This window comes from Thermobia domestica, chromosome 5, assembly GCF_964235325.1.
Source record: "Thermobia domestica chromosome 5, izTheDome1.hap1.1, whole genome shotgun sequence".
NCBI lineage: Eukaryota > Metazoa > Arthropoda > Insecta > Zygentoma > Lepismatidae > Thermobia > Thermobia domestica.
In genome coordinates, this window is record NC_137458.1 from 5,378,396 (window position 1) to 5,391,989 (window position 13,594).

The following is a 13,594-nucleotide window of genomic DNA, read 5'->3' on the forward strand; positions in this document are numbered from 1 at the left end:
CTTTTTAACTAATAGATAAGAAACTGAAATTTTGTAGCATGCAAATATCGACAGTGGGGCATAGACATACTTTGCTACACCATCAGGTTAACAGTATTGCCAACCTAACATAAAGTTAGGTTTTCCTTCTGGCTTAGTGGCTAGCGTATGTGCCCTTGGTACACGTAGTCCTGGATTCGATTTCCCGTGGAAAAGCACAAGGAAATTAATTTTACAATCATTCACTTTCGTTTATCATCTGTCTCCTTTAGCCTAAAGGGCATAACCGTGGAATGTTAAACTCGGGTTATTATATATTCCAAACGTACATGCTAAACGAAATGTTGCTCGGAAACAAAACGTATTGGCCTATCAGATGAAAACTCGAAAAGCAGTGTGCCTAGACCCAGAAATGTGGGCCTACGGCCGGTGCAATGGCTAACTGTTAACAACTGGAGACAATTAGGTTGTAAACAGCTAAGAACCAACTCAATTGGTAAATACTCAATGGACACAAGAACATTCTCTGTACAGATGAGAAAGTTTTTATGGTTGAAGAGAACTAAACACTCAAAATGACGTAGTGTACTCCTACAGCTGGAAGGAAACCCGTCAAATAGTTCATCATCGTGTTCAGAGAGGACATCATCCTTCATCTGTCATGGTGTGGTAGGGGGTGTCGTACTATAATACAAAAGTCCATTTTTGTGGTAAAGGTGACAAAATGGTAGTGTTCAAAAAATACTGTCCTCTACTTCATGATATTCAAAACACACTCTTACTATGTGGCTGCTTTTAGGTTGTTGGCGGTGTCATGACTGCTTCCATTGCGGGTCTTGCTCGATTTTTGTAGAATATTATCCAATTTTTGCTGTTTTTCACTACGAGAATAATTTTGGAGATCGAAGTTTCCAGAACGAAAACGACTGAACCATCGTTTAGCTGTTGCTTTGGATAAATGTATCTTGGTCAAGAACAGCACAAATTTCTTCACGGGTCTATGCAACATTTGCACCTTTATGAAATAAAATTATAAAAGGCAGCTCAGTTTTGCGGAAAGTTTACTTATCTCCACGGCGTAATACCATACGGCTGATTATAAAAATCGCAACATTTGTTGTATAGTCCGCAGCAAAAAACCTGCAACATGAGCATGTAAGTTTATTGTGAAATGACGAAGTCTTTTGCTCTAAAATAAGTGATGACGCCGAGGTTTCCTCTGGCGTGATTCGTGCCACTTAGACGTTATGTTTATTCCCTGCGCTGTTAGGCGTAGTTTCGCAATAAACTTACACGCTCATGTTGCAGGGTTTTTTTGCTGCGGACTGTACATCTACGAGTAATAAAGTACGGCCACTGCTTCTCGGCTCTGACAGTTCTGCACGTGGTCAAATAATATTGCCAATTTGTCGTGGGTTTAATTGCACAAGAATAAACAGAAAAAAAAAAAAACACACTGAAATACAGACGAAATGAACTGCTTAACTGAATTTTCATAGATTTTTCAAACTTTCCGTGTAAGGAAACAAAATAAAAATAGCCAGAACTAAACATAACAAAGTAATCGAGTAAACTGACATACCTTCGCTGCCTACATGTATTCGTCACTATCGATAGGTTGAACTCCACAATCTTCAAATAATTCGTCAGAGTTAACTGCCTCAATTTCTTCTTCATCGTCACTGTCGCCGCTGCTATCGTCACCATCACTCAATGTTATGATTCAATCTTCTACAGTTTGTTCTAAGACACCTTCTCTTCCCAAGCTTGCTGCATAATTTTCCCCGTATGCTCAACGGCGTTTTTCCAGTTATTCGGGGACATTTTCTCGATCGCCTTTATTACTAAATTTTTCACGTCACCTACACGAAATGTTTTATTATGTTTAGCCACATAACCGTTAACTTGATCCCAAATTAACTCAATTGGGTTAAAATGGCAATGAATGCTGGAAGTCGAATAACTGTATGCCAGTGAGCCTCAGCAATTGCATCGATTTCATATGATGGCTGTCTTGGCTTATAGATTTTTTATTAATGCCATTAAGTCGACTTTTTTCATATCTGGTGATACTCCAGGAACATTATTTCTTTCAAGCCACCTTATCATGTCCTTCTTTTTGCTGTTCGTATTTGGAGGTTTATTCGTTTGAACGGAATGATAACCCGCGTTATCAAACACGATTACGGAATTCTCGTTAATATTTCCCCGACTATTAACAAACCAGTCTTTGAAAGTTGTGGAATTCATTTCCTCGTGATAATCACGAATGCTCTTTGAGTTAAAAAGCAACATTGCCTCAGGAACGAATCCGCGTACAGTCCCGACATGAAGCAAAATAAGTCGACTTCCCTTGCTAATAGGGTCTTCATTGTCCTTTCAGATGTATCGTCTGTTTACGCACTACTTCTCTTGTGTCCTGCATTCACCCATATTTCGTCCAGCTATGCCAAGTTTTCTGGATTCATTTTCATCATCACTCTCAAAAATTTGCAACGAGCCGCAACAGTATCAATTCTTTCCATAAGAACTTTTCTTCCACCTAAAATCAATTTGCCTTAACACAACACCCAAGCTTGTTTTCCCTCCCTTGAAAAGCCCTGCTTCTTACAAGGACTTGAGATGCTTACCGCGAGTCGGGAATTCTTTCCTTATACAATATTGATAGATGTGTTGCCTTATTGCGTCATCCTGGAAACGATCTAGAGACGTTTTAACATTAGGTCGATTTCTTTTTTTGCCTGAACTAACCAAAACTGCAGAAGGACAATTCTGTTCTTCGGGACGTTTTTCTTTTGTTATGTTCTTAACAGTGGACTTTCTCACACGCAGGATGTCAGCCACTCTGTCCATCACCCTGGTCACAGGAAGAAGAGGGCCATCATTATCGCCATTATCACACTCGCTCTTGAAATATCCACGAAGTCTGTATATCAATTTTCGGCTTTGTTTTTTACACACTCCTATTTTCTTTGGCTTCGGTTCTGAAGAAGTAGCCATTGTCATCAAATTAATTACAACAATATTCTTAACAACAAACCCAAACACACAAAAAGAAAAAAATGCACAAAGTCGCAATAACTGAACATACTCTCAAAGCACTTTTCACTCAATTATGTACAAATAAAAAGAACACGGAGCGGCAGCAACGTCTGGTTTCCATGCCAGCGTGGTGACAGCTCGGTCACTCATTGGGCATTACCATCTCCTTTAGCCTGTTCGGCATAACCGTGGACTTAAAACTGAAAGATTTCATTTCTTTTTTTTTTTTTTTTTTTTTTTTTTTGATTTGGCCTTATGAGGGGGGGGGGGTTAGTGTATTATCAACCCTCGCTTTCTTCTTCGCATAGCTGTCAGAGCCAGAGATACAGCGGCCGTACTATAGCTTCAAACTGTCAGCTATCGACTTTACTTTTTAGACTACTGATATTACAATAATATTTTAGGATGTAATATTATCATATTAGTTGAATTTAAGGAAATTTAAAAAAGCACTCATTTTTGTATGAATTTCTTTATTGTAACAAATAACAGACAATTCACTTTTTAGCTTCACTTACAATCAGGAAAGAAAGAAAAAAAAATACTTATACAATTCAGTCAGTTGTTGCACTCATTCGTAGCTCTAAAATAAAATTTATTTATTTTAACTCAAGAACAGATATTAATTTGATTTAGTGATATCTCGAAAATAATAATTACCATAAGATTTCTTTCTTTATTTTTTCTAAGTTATATGTGCAATAATCCTGCCTTCTTCCATCTCCTTTGGAAGTTCAGCTGAATCAAGACTTAGATACAATAAACAAGACACGTAATTCGAATATTTGGGTACAGTTTTACTCTTTTAAGTCGAATTGAATCAACGTTAACGCTGTTAAAGAATTTCTATTTTGATGACATTTAAATCTACGAGAAAGAAGAACCATAATCTTCTCTAAGCTCATAATTACTCTCCTCGATTTATTTGTGATTTACTATTATTTCTACCACATACTGAATGAAAATGAAGATTACTTCTACATTGGGAATGAAAATGAGTAACAGACTAATCTTTTTTCTTTTCTCTTTTCTCAAGTACAACTACAAACCATTTTTTATTTTCTGATTCACAGGACGTCTTCAGCTAGAGTAAACATATTAATATACATAATTTGGCAGAAAAAAAATAAATCTACAAAGAAACTGATCTTAGCATTTGGTTACATTCAATTAAATTCATACACACAAACATCAGTTTTAACAGCAGCCTTTAAGGGAATTGCACTCATTGAGACAGAGGTGTATATTTTTTTATGTGCTTACGTTATAAATACTGTTTATGTATAAACTGGGTGGACATAAAAATGATGCATGTAAAGTATAAAACGTAATGATACACAGAATGATAAGGAATAGTTCTCAATCAACGTGGAACTTCGTTGAGGAATAGTCTCCAACTGTAACATATGGAATTATAACGATAGAATCAAGGTTCTTACTGGGTAGGCGGGAAACCGGGAAATTTCCCGGTGGGACCTGGACGGTGAATTTTTTAGTGGGTCCTCCGCCTCGTATCGTAAGTAGCGGCATATGTACAAAAAAGGCATACGTCACACACTCTTCGCATACGGGAGTAACGGAACGGAGGACGATAACACGTCGACTACCGGCAATACAGTCAGCTAATCCTAGACCAGCATTGCCAGCCCATGATGTTGCGAAAACAGCCTTGACTTCCACATTTTCGGTAATTCAACCCTTGAAAGGTTTCTGATTCCCCACTCTGCTTTATAATTTTGCTAATATTGAAGTATTCAGCTAAATTTAGATTTCAAATTATGTCATAACTTGAAACTAAATAATAATTTACATTTTAGAGCACAGTTGTTTTCCGTATAGAAAATATACAGGGCTGAATTAAGACCATTGGGAGCCCTGAAGCGGAAAAATACAAGGGGGGGGGGGAGCATCAAAACTTCTATGATGGGCCCTCTCTCAACATATTAAAAAGGGTCCATGAATTATAAAGGATTGACTCATATCATGTCTTTTTAATTTTTATAGTGAAAATATTTTCAGTGATTTTAAAATTTTATAGACCTTCCCCCCTTGGTTACGGAGTCCTGGAGCAAAAAATGAAAATTCGATCCGAGTGACACTCGGACTCCCTTTATTGTCGGCGGAGGAAGTGGTACGTACATGTGAGTGGACCGGCCAAAAAGTACCTTCCTGGTGGGCACCTAGGTTGCTACGGCCCTGGATAGAATCCACTGACACAGATATCAATAGCTAGATGATTCTGAACCAAAATTGATTTCACAGCAAAAAGCGGGAAATCCCATTCAGAAATATGAAGAAAAGAATTTACTCGATCTTCAGAAGACCCACCCTACTGTGGTTTCTGTACACAGATAGCATAGAATTATTTCTTACGTTCGCTGTTGAATCGACATCAATGCATGCAGTGGTTTCAAGAGATAGTGGTTGGGGCGTTTTCTTATTTATTTCCGTGTGTATTATTACGTGTTATACTTCGTACCATTTCTTGTCTGTCTACAGGGTGTTATATGTCACAATATTTTGGGATGAGATTCCTTACATCAAAATAAGAAAGTTCCTATGGACTTGTGCTCAAAAGTGGATAGTTTCGGAGTTATAGGGTTGCGAAAACGTGAAACAAGTGAATTTTAAAGGTTCATAGCTCCACTGTGGGACCTATCGTAGTCAACTCAAGACATCAATGAGGAATTGGTATGTGAACTATCCAAATACCCATGTTTTGAGAATGCTCCGTTACTTGCACACCAATTTTTAGAGAGGTAGGTGGAGAGTGATCAAGTACTCCCAAATAGCCTCTCTAAAAATGATTGTGCAAGTACTAGAGGTTCTGAAAGATGGATATTTGGATAGTTCACATGATAGTTCCTCAGTGATGTCTTGACCCGATTACGATCGGTCCTATAGTAGTGGAACTATGAATCTTTAAAGTTCATTTTTTCCCGTTTTCGGCACCCTATAACTACGAATCTATGTACTTCCGACTACAGGTCCATGTTAGCTTTTTTCTCTTATTATTTTTATGTGAAAAATCTATTCCCAAAGTATTTTGACAAATGTATGTAACATCGTGTATACTCACATATCGTGTTTTGCAATATGTGACAAATACCATGAGGTCACTTTTGACACAAAATACGCTTTATTCATGTTGACAATTTCATGCTAAAAAGTTTTTGTTGCTGACAATTTCAAACGAGAGTAAAATCGAAATGAATAATTGTAATAAACGATGATATTCCAAAACAAAGGAAATTATATTTGTAGAATAAATTTATGTGATTGGGGTGCTACGTAAGAGATTTTTTGAACATTATACATGGCATGTTTTTTTAATTCGCGTCAATACATTTACATGACTGAGCATTATGTAAAGAACGAATCAGTACAATTCAACATAGTAGGTGTTGACTGATCAGATGACAGTAATCTTGATAATCATGTTGTTCGATTATTAGTTGCTTTGAGAGAAGCCTAAAAGCTTATATATTTTTTAATTTTGGTAACAAGAGGCTGACTAGTGTTTTTTTCCAACTCTCAGATATTAATTTTTTTGATTTATTTGGTGTCAGGATGGCTTTTCGCAAGTCAGTTTCAATATTACTCTCCCTGCTTATACGAGGTGTGTTCTAAAAGTATAGAATCATTTTTTTCCAGCGTAAACCAATGAAACGCGGGAGACTTTCTTCATTGTGCATGTAGAGGGGATACTCATTTTTTCTCGCCCGCAGAAAGCATGAGTCGCTGGTAGTCGTCCAACGAGTGAAGACGTGTAGTAAGCAGTCGTCAGATTTCAGTTTTTTTTGTAAAATGACAGAAAAATTTGAGCAGCGATATTGCATCAAATTTTGCCTAAAGCTTGGCGATACCCAAGCGAAAACCATTCAATCGAATCGGTACATTCAATTTTGAACGAGAATTTGGGCGTGAGGAGGGTGTCCGCAAAATTTGATTCAGGATTTCATCGCCAAACACAACATTGCTGTGTGTCATCAGACTCCCTACTCACCCGATATGGCTCCGTGTGACTTTTGGTTATTTCCCAAGCTGAAAATGCCACTAAAAGGGACCCGATTTGAATCAAGAGAAGAAGACATCATGCAGACTGCGACGGCATGGTTGTCCATCATTCCAAAAACAGTTCCAGAAGTGTTTCCAACAATGGCGGAAGCGCTGGGGGAAGGTATGTGCATTTTTGAAGGAGACTAGTGTTTCGGATTTCCAAATCAATAAATGTATTTTGCCAATCAAAGGTTCAATACTTTTTGAACATATATCGTATAAAGAAAATCAAATTCTTTTTCTAAGTGTGGAAATAGTCAACATCTTACAAAGTAGCTTGGCAAGACATTTTGCGAGGAGGGCTTTAGAACAAAACAATTATTTACTGATCAGGAAGAAGTCGTTCAATCGGAGCAATGATTTTAATGATACATATAAAATGTTTTGTAAGTACGATACTTATTAATATAATTAACATTCCGCGTGCTGGTAGAAAAACAATCTTCCATTACACACATACACTCAGTCATACAGTCAAATGCCTTTTAAAATTTACATTTAACATACATATATAAAAAAAGAAAAAATAAAGTATTAGTTATTTTCTGGATGGTAGAAGTCCTTTCCAGCAATCCCTGTTCCTTCAGAGTCTCCTAACCATGGATACCTTTCAGGACAATCTCGGCAAGTTACCAGATATCTGAAAGAAGTAAAACAAGATACGTCAATGTTGAATCGAAATATTATTATTATTATTATTATTATTATTATTATTATTATTATTATTATTATTATTATTATTATTATTATTATAAGAGTGGAAGTAAGTTTCAGAACATGAGTTTTGGATTTAAAAATAATTCAGTGAGCTCTTAGCGTGACTTGTCTGAAAAACAAGAATTTTAGGGGGGGGGGATGTGTGAAAAGATTGCCATCTTGGTCAATAATTAGTTTTTGGATGAGGGGCCATAAAATTTTTGAACTGGCCCAAAATCAAGCTTTCGTATTCTCTACGGAATAAGTACATCATACTGAGTTAAGTGATAGTTCGGGTTTAGCTACACTATATGTAGTTCTCCAGATATAAGGCCTATAAGAAAATTTTTGATTGAAATATATTGGATCTTTTGATCCAATAATTCAGTTAGTTGTCATTTCGTTGGGAAAGACACCTTTGAACTTAAGCGTGAGCATCGGAGGTCCCATTGATCTTTTTAGAAAGAAGTTCTATCGTGCGTTCGGTGTATTCTTTCACAAAAATGTGCATTTGTTTCATAATTGGCTAAAATATTTATACGCAATGTGTGCGTCTCTATTAGGAGCTTGTATCACTGTTAAGAGTACACATAAAGTTCCCTTGTGGCTGAACGGTTAGCGTACGCGCCTTTGGCGTGAGAAATTCGGGTTCAATTCCCGGTAGGAGCTCATGTGGTTTGGATTCCATGTTAAGCTATAGGCCCACGTCTCATATAGCCTTGCTGCTGAAAGGTACGCTCAACTAAAAATCAAATTTTAAAAAAAAATCTTGAAAACTACGCGTGGAGATTTTACATTCACATACGTACAATGATATTAAGAATTAAAGCTTTTTTCTGGTTGTTAGACTTCTCGTCTAAGTCGTACATTCAGCCTTGTGCATGGATGAATTAGATCAAGATGATGGTGGGGGTGGGGGGGTCGCAGAACCATTGCATTCACCCAAGAAGGTGCTAGGGTCGAAAAGATTGAGAACCACTATTTTAGTTCTATACCTACATCATTAGTGAAATTGAATTATAGATAACTATCAAGCTATCCGTTTGACAGTTTTATGTACTTGTTAGTATTATGTACTTCAAGAAATAAAGACTTTTACCTTGTACTAGAGAAATTGGCTTCCGGTGGTCTGAAAGAGAGCGCACATTTGGTGGGAAGGTTGCAGGGAGGTGCTGGAATATTCTGTCGCTTCTCACAATGCCAGGCATCGTAGTTGTGAAGATCCTTAGCTGGTCGTGGATCAGTTATCCATACAAGAGCTTGAGTTGTGGTGATGATCCAGACATCAGGCCTGAAACAAAAATATTTAGGTCAACCAGATATAACGCAGTAGTGTCGAAATACTTAGCCTATCCACACGAGTAGTGACAAGACATATATATATATATATATATATATCTATATATCTATATCTATATAGATATATATATATATATATATATATATATATATATATATATATATATATATATATATATATATATATATATGTATATACGGTCATGCATATGTTATGTATAACTAATACTAAATCAATTCTATATATGAGGAAATGAAAGAAATTAACCGGTTTTCATTACAGTACACACTAGTCTCAATTGCCAAAACCTCTAAATCGAAAAGGCTGCTCCGGTTGCAATGACATGAACAGATTTTGGGGGAGGTGGCTGAAATTCAGCTTAAATGTAGAAGAGGCTATGTAGATTCTATATTCGAAAAGCAAATTGACCTAAAATGAATGGAACATAGTAAAAAGTCGCGAAACATGAACAATAAAGTTAATGGAAAACTCAGTGAAAAAAATGAATTCGTCCACATATTTCAAAAACTATAATAAGGAGATTGTTAATTGAAAGCTTATTGCGAAGACATAATGAAGAGCTTAAAAACGATGTATAGCACGTAAGGTAAATATGGATAGAACATTGTCAAAAGCCAAGTTATATGAGTAAAATCAATAATAATGATAAAGTATATGCATCTTCTTCGAATTACACGGGGCGCCCCACGTGGAGGTTACGTGCTTAAAGTATCTCACATCTTGATTTGGAATCTCCAGACTCGATTTAGCACGTAACATGACTTTTGACCTGATCACGTGACACAGTCTGATGCTTATGGCAAACCGAATAAGTCCTTTGGATTTGGAGACTTTTAGGATCCTAAATGTTTAGATAGATATCTTCACAGTTAAAAAGACTGTTTACTGTTCCGTTTTTTAGGACCAGATGCAAATACCGGATCGTCAAAATCTGTTTCAACTGACCGTCAAACTCGTCACATCGGAACCTTGCTTAGAATGCTAGTAAACGCAGTTTTTAATCGTGCTATTTCTAAGTGCTTTTTCAATCGTTCTTCATTAGTGTACAGCAGTAAGCAGCTGAGCTCTCTTGGCCATTTTGTTTATACAAAATTTTTCTGCGACAATCTATAACTCCGCCTTTAGGGTGCATTGAGTTTTTTGAGTTAACAGGGGTTCTACTGGTTAGAGAAGTCAGGGAAAATGGTGCAGGTCGAGGAAGATCAAGGAAAAAGACTGGAAATCAGGGAAAGTCAGGAAAATTTTATAAACTATATTTTTTCTAACATTAATTGTACATCAATTTCAGCTTAATTAACCATTATATGGGACGTTGCTCAGATTTTTATGGCGGTAAGTGGAATGTACGTATAAGCAATTGATTACTGTTTGTCTCAATAGAATCAGTGTTCTCATATGTAAATTTTCACCGTTACTGATTCCTTTTTTATATGTCAACGTCATCCGACACCTATCATGAAAGTCAGGGAATTTCTTCCCAAAGGCCACGGAAAGTCAAGGAAATAGATTTCTCCAGATCAGTAGGAACCCTGGTTAATGTAAAATGATAGAAAGTAGTAATCAAGTTATTTCGTGATTATTTTATTTAAAATTCAAAATAATCGACTTCGAAAACCTCAATACGCATTTTTCTTGAAATCGAATTTTTTCTATTTTTATTTTCAAGACAACCATTTTATTTTATTTCTTCGTAAAAATAATTTGAAATATGAAGCCAGTGACCTCAAAAATTCTCCATATCAATTGTTATTGAAATCAAATTTTAAGTCTACCTTTCTAATCTATATCTTAAAATGCTAGAAAAGTTTATATTTTTGTGGCCAATTCTTTCAACAATGAGTTCTCGGGAACCATAGACTCTAGAAAGATGATGTTTTCACTGATCGATTGCAAATTTTGTGTAGATTGTCCAGTTCTAATTGAATATTTAAAAAACATGGCTGTTATTTCGTTATTACATTTTTTTAGGGATACACTGCAAGTGTTGAAATTTTAAAACTAAAGCATCATATCCTGCGAGTTATACATTCCAACACATATTTGTATACAGAAGCTGTGTACCTCTGAGGCGGTTGTTTCATGTCCAAATGATAATGAAAAACGAAGGATAAGCATTTCTCCAGTCTAAAATGAATTTTTAATGTTTGCAGTGTTTTGCGTAATGAACACTATATATCACTGACATTATAATTAATTGGTGTGTAATGTATTTGCTTATTACATACTGCATGCAAGAAGAAACAAAACATTGATCATACATGAATTAGAAACTCCAACCGGAAGTATTCTCAAATCTTGTAAAGGTACGAGATATTGAAAAAATAATCGAAAAAAAATCCTCTTTATGGTACCCCTTGCCAATTTTTATCAAGATGTCTTTTACTTGTGTCTGTAAAGGGACAAGTACAGATGTGAGGAATTACAATGGGATTCATGCTCATATGTGAATGATGCGTTGTGTAGAGAGCGCAAGTTCAACTAGTAATAATATCAAATACAAAATCCTCGATTTCACAAACCTCTAGATACTGATTTTTGCAGAGACTAGGTTTTCGACTTTTAACCACGTTTTTTGGTAGGTGAGACTACTATGTACCAGACGGAAGTGAGCATTTGTTATTTAATCAATTTTTTTCTCCTTAAGTGTTCGATGTTTTTAGAATATAAACACATTATCGAAAACTAGTCTCTGAATTTTATTTTTGACTTAGTTTGTTCGTCATACGAGGATCATTTAAAAAGTCTTGCACACAGCACATGCGTGACCGTTTGAGTGGTGTGATCAAGTTCAATTTTATGTCAGTTTGTCAGTCAGAATTTGGACTTGGTTGTATGTGTGTTTGCTGGTTCGCGTGGCTGTGTTGTAAGACACTCAGTGTTAAAATGGAAGATGAACCCAACTCAGGTCGGATTACACATAGTGACCAGCGTTCCTATATGAAAATCAAAACTCTACGTGGAAAGAATCCAACTGAAATTTAGAATACTTTGCGAGAGGTTTGTGGAAATAGCGTAGTGGATTGTATCACTCTTTCGTGGTGGTCTGCTCGTTTCCGTGAAGGTCGTATAAGCACTGCGGATAACCCAAGAAGTAAAAGACTGTTAACTGCAACCGAATACACCTCTGAGATTAATTGTGACTGACAAAGGTGTACGATTCATAATTACCTACAGTAAGTCTTGTAGAACTAAAGAGCGGCTGATTAAATAATAACCCTTTTGGCTGTGAAGACAACCACTTTGACCTACTTACAGAGTCAATACCCAGTCAAGGAATTTGTGAAGTCCCTTCTCGAGCTCTTTAATTTGGAACCAGTTCGTGTGGAAGGGCATCATATAAGGAGCACGGTTCTGCTTGTAATATCGCTCGAAGTCCTCTCGTAGCCATTCGTACACTTCATCGGGATCATGGTTATGAAGTACGCATTGGTCTAAATATGGACAGTGGCCACCTTCGTAAGATTCCACATAGTGGGCGTTCAGAGGCACTTCCCATACACCTGAAAAATGAAAGGAAATATAATCATGCATCTTTTGTAAAGGAATTATTTTAGTTACATTTCACATGCGAGAGGCGTACTACAATGATTTACACTTTCTTTTCTCGTATACTAAGTTCGAAAGGCAGTCACAGGCACTTAGGACCTACATCTACCAATTGGGAGCGTCACTAGCAACGGGGACGACACTAGTGCCCTATGCAGCCCATTTCTTGAACCCCAGTGAGTGTTACTAACGGACAACATGGAAAATGTTTATGGAGGACAGCGCTGGACGTCATGGTTCCTGTAAAAAGAGGGCATTGTCGCTGCTGAAATCCATAGGCAATTTGTAGCAGTGTGTGAAGAACATGTACCGTCGCGGAAAACAGTGTACAACTCGGTAGAAGATTGGAAAGTGGATAGCCCTCGACGAAAAAGAGGGGTAATTCTGGAAGGAAAGTGACAGTGACAACACCAGTCATTATCGCTGTGGTAGAGAGGGCCATTCAAGAAAACAAATGCATCACATTCTCTGAAATGGAGGCTGGAGAAGGTCAGTTCAAGATGAATTCCAAAACTTTGTCTAGAGAACACGAACAATGTGATGTGGACGTGTTCAGGGAACTTTTGAAAAAAAAGTCATGATCATGATCCCGAAGATTTCATATCTAGTCTTGTGTCTGATGATGAGACCTGACTCCATTACCTTGAGCTGATGACGAAGCAGTAATCCACGCAGTGGAAACATTATAACAGTCCACGCCAAAGAAAATTCAAACAATACCTTCAGCTGGAAACCGTATAAATACAGTATTCTGGGACACGAAAGGCATTATCCTGATCAACTGGCTGGAAGGTGGAGGCACGATTAACAGTGTAGCGTATATGGAGACCATCAGGCGCTTACGTCGTGCCATTCAAAGAAAACAGCCAGGAAAATTGGGAAAAGGGGTGCTTCTATAACATGATAATGCACATCCTCCCACCAGACGGGAAATCTCTGCTGCATTGATCA

The 13,594-nt window shown here is 36.9% G+C and overlaps 1 protein-coding gene across 1 annotated transcript in view; it reads right to left on the reverse strand.

Moving 5' to 3' along the window:
- Window positions 1-3,477: 3,477 nt before the first annotated feature.
- The window catches only part of Cda4 (chitin deacetylase Cda4), a 134,742-nt gene continuing 124,625 nt past the window's right edge, over window positions 3,478-13,594 (reverse strand). Inside the window, exons 8-10 of the mRNA XM_081758146.1 lie at window positions 12,351-12,597; window positions 8,876-9,067; window positions 3,478-7,720 (exon numbers count right to left, since the gene is read on the reverse strand). Coding sequence (XP_081614272.1) covers window positions 7,615-7,720; window positions 8,876-9,067; window positions 12,351-12,597 — 545 coding nt within the window. The 3' untranslated portion in view covers window positions 3,478-7,614. The remainder of the gene's footprint in view (window positions 7,721-8,875; window positions 9,068-12,350; window positions 12,598-13,594) is intronic.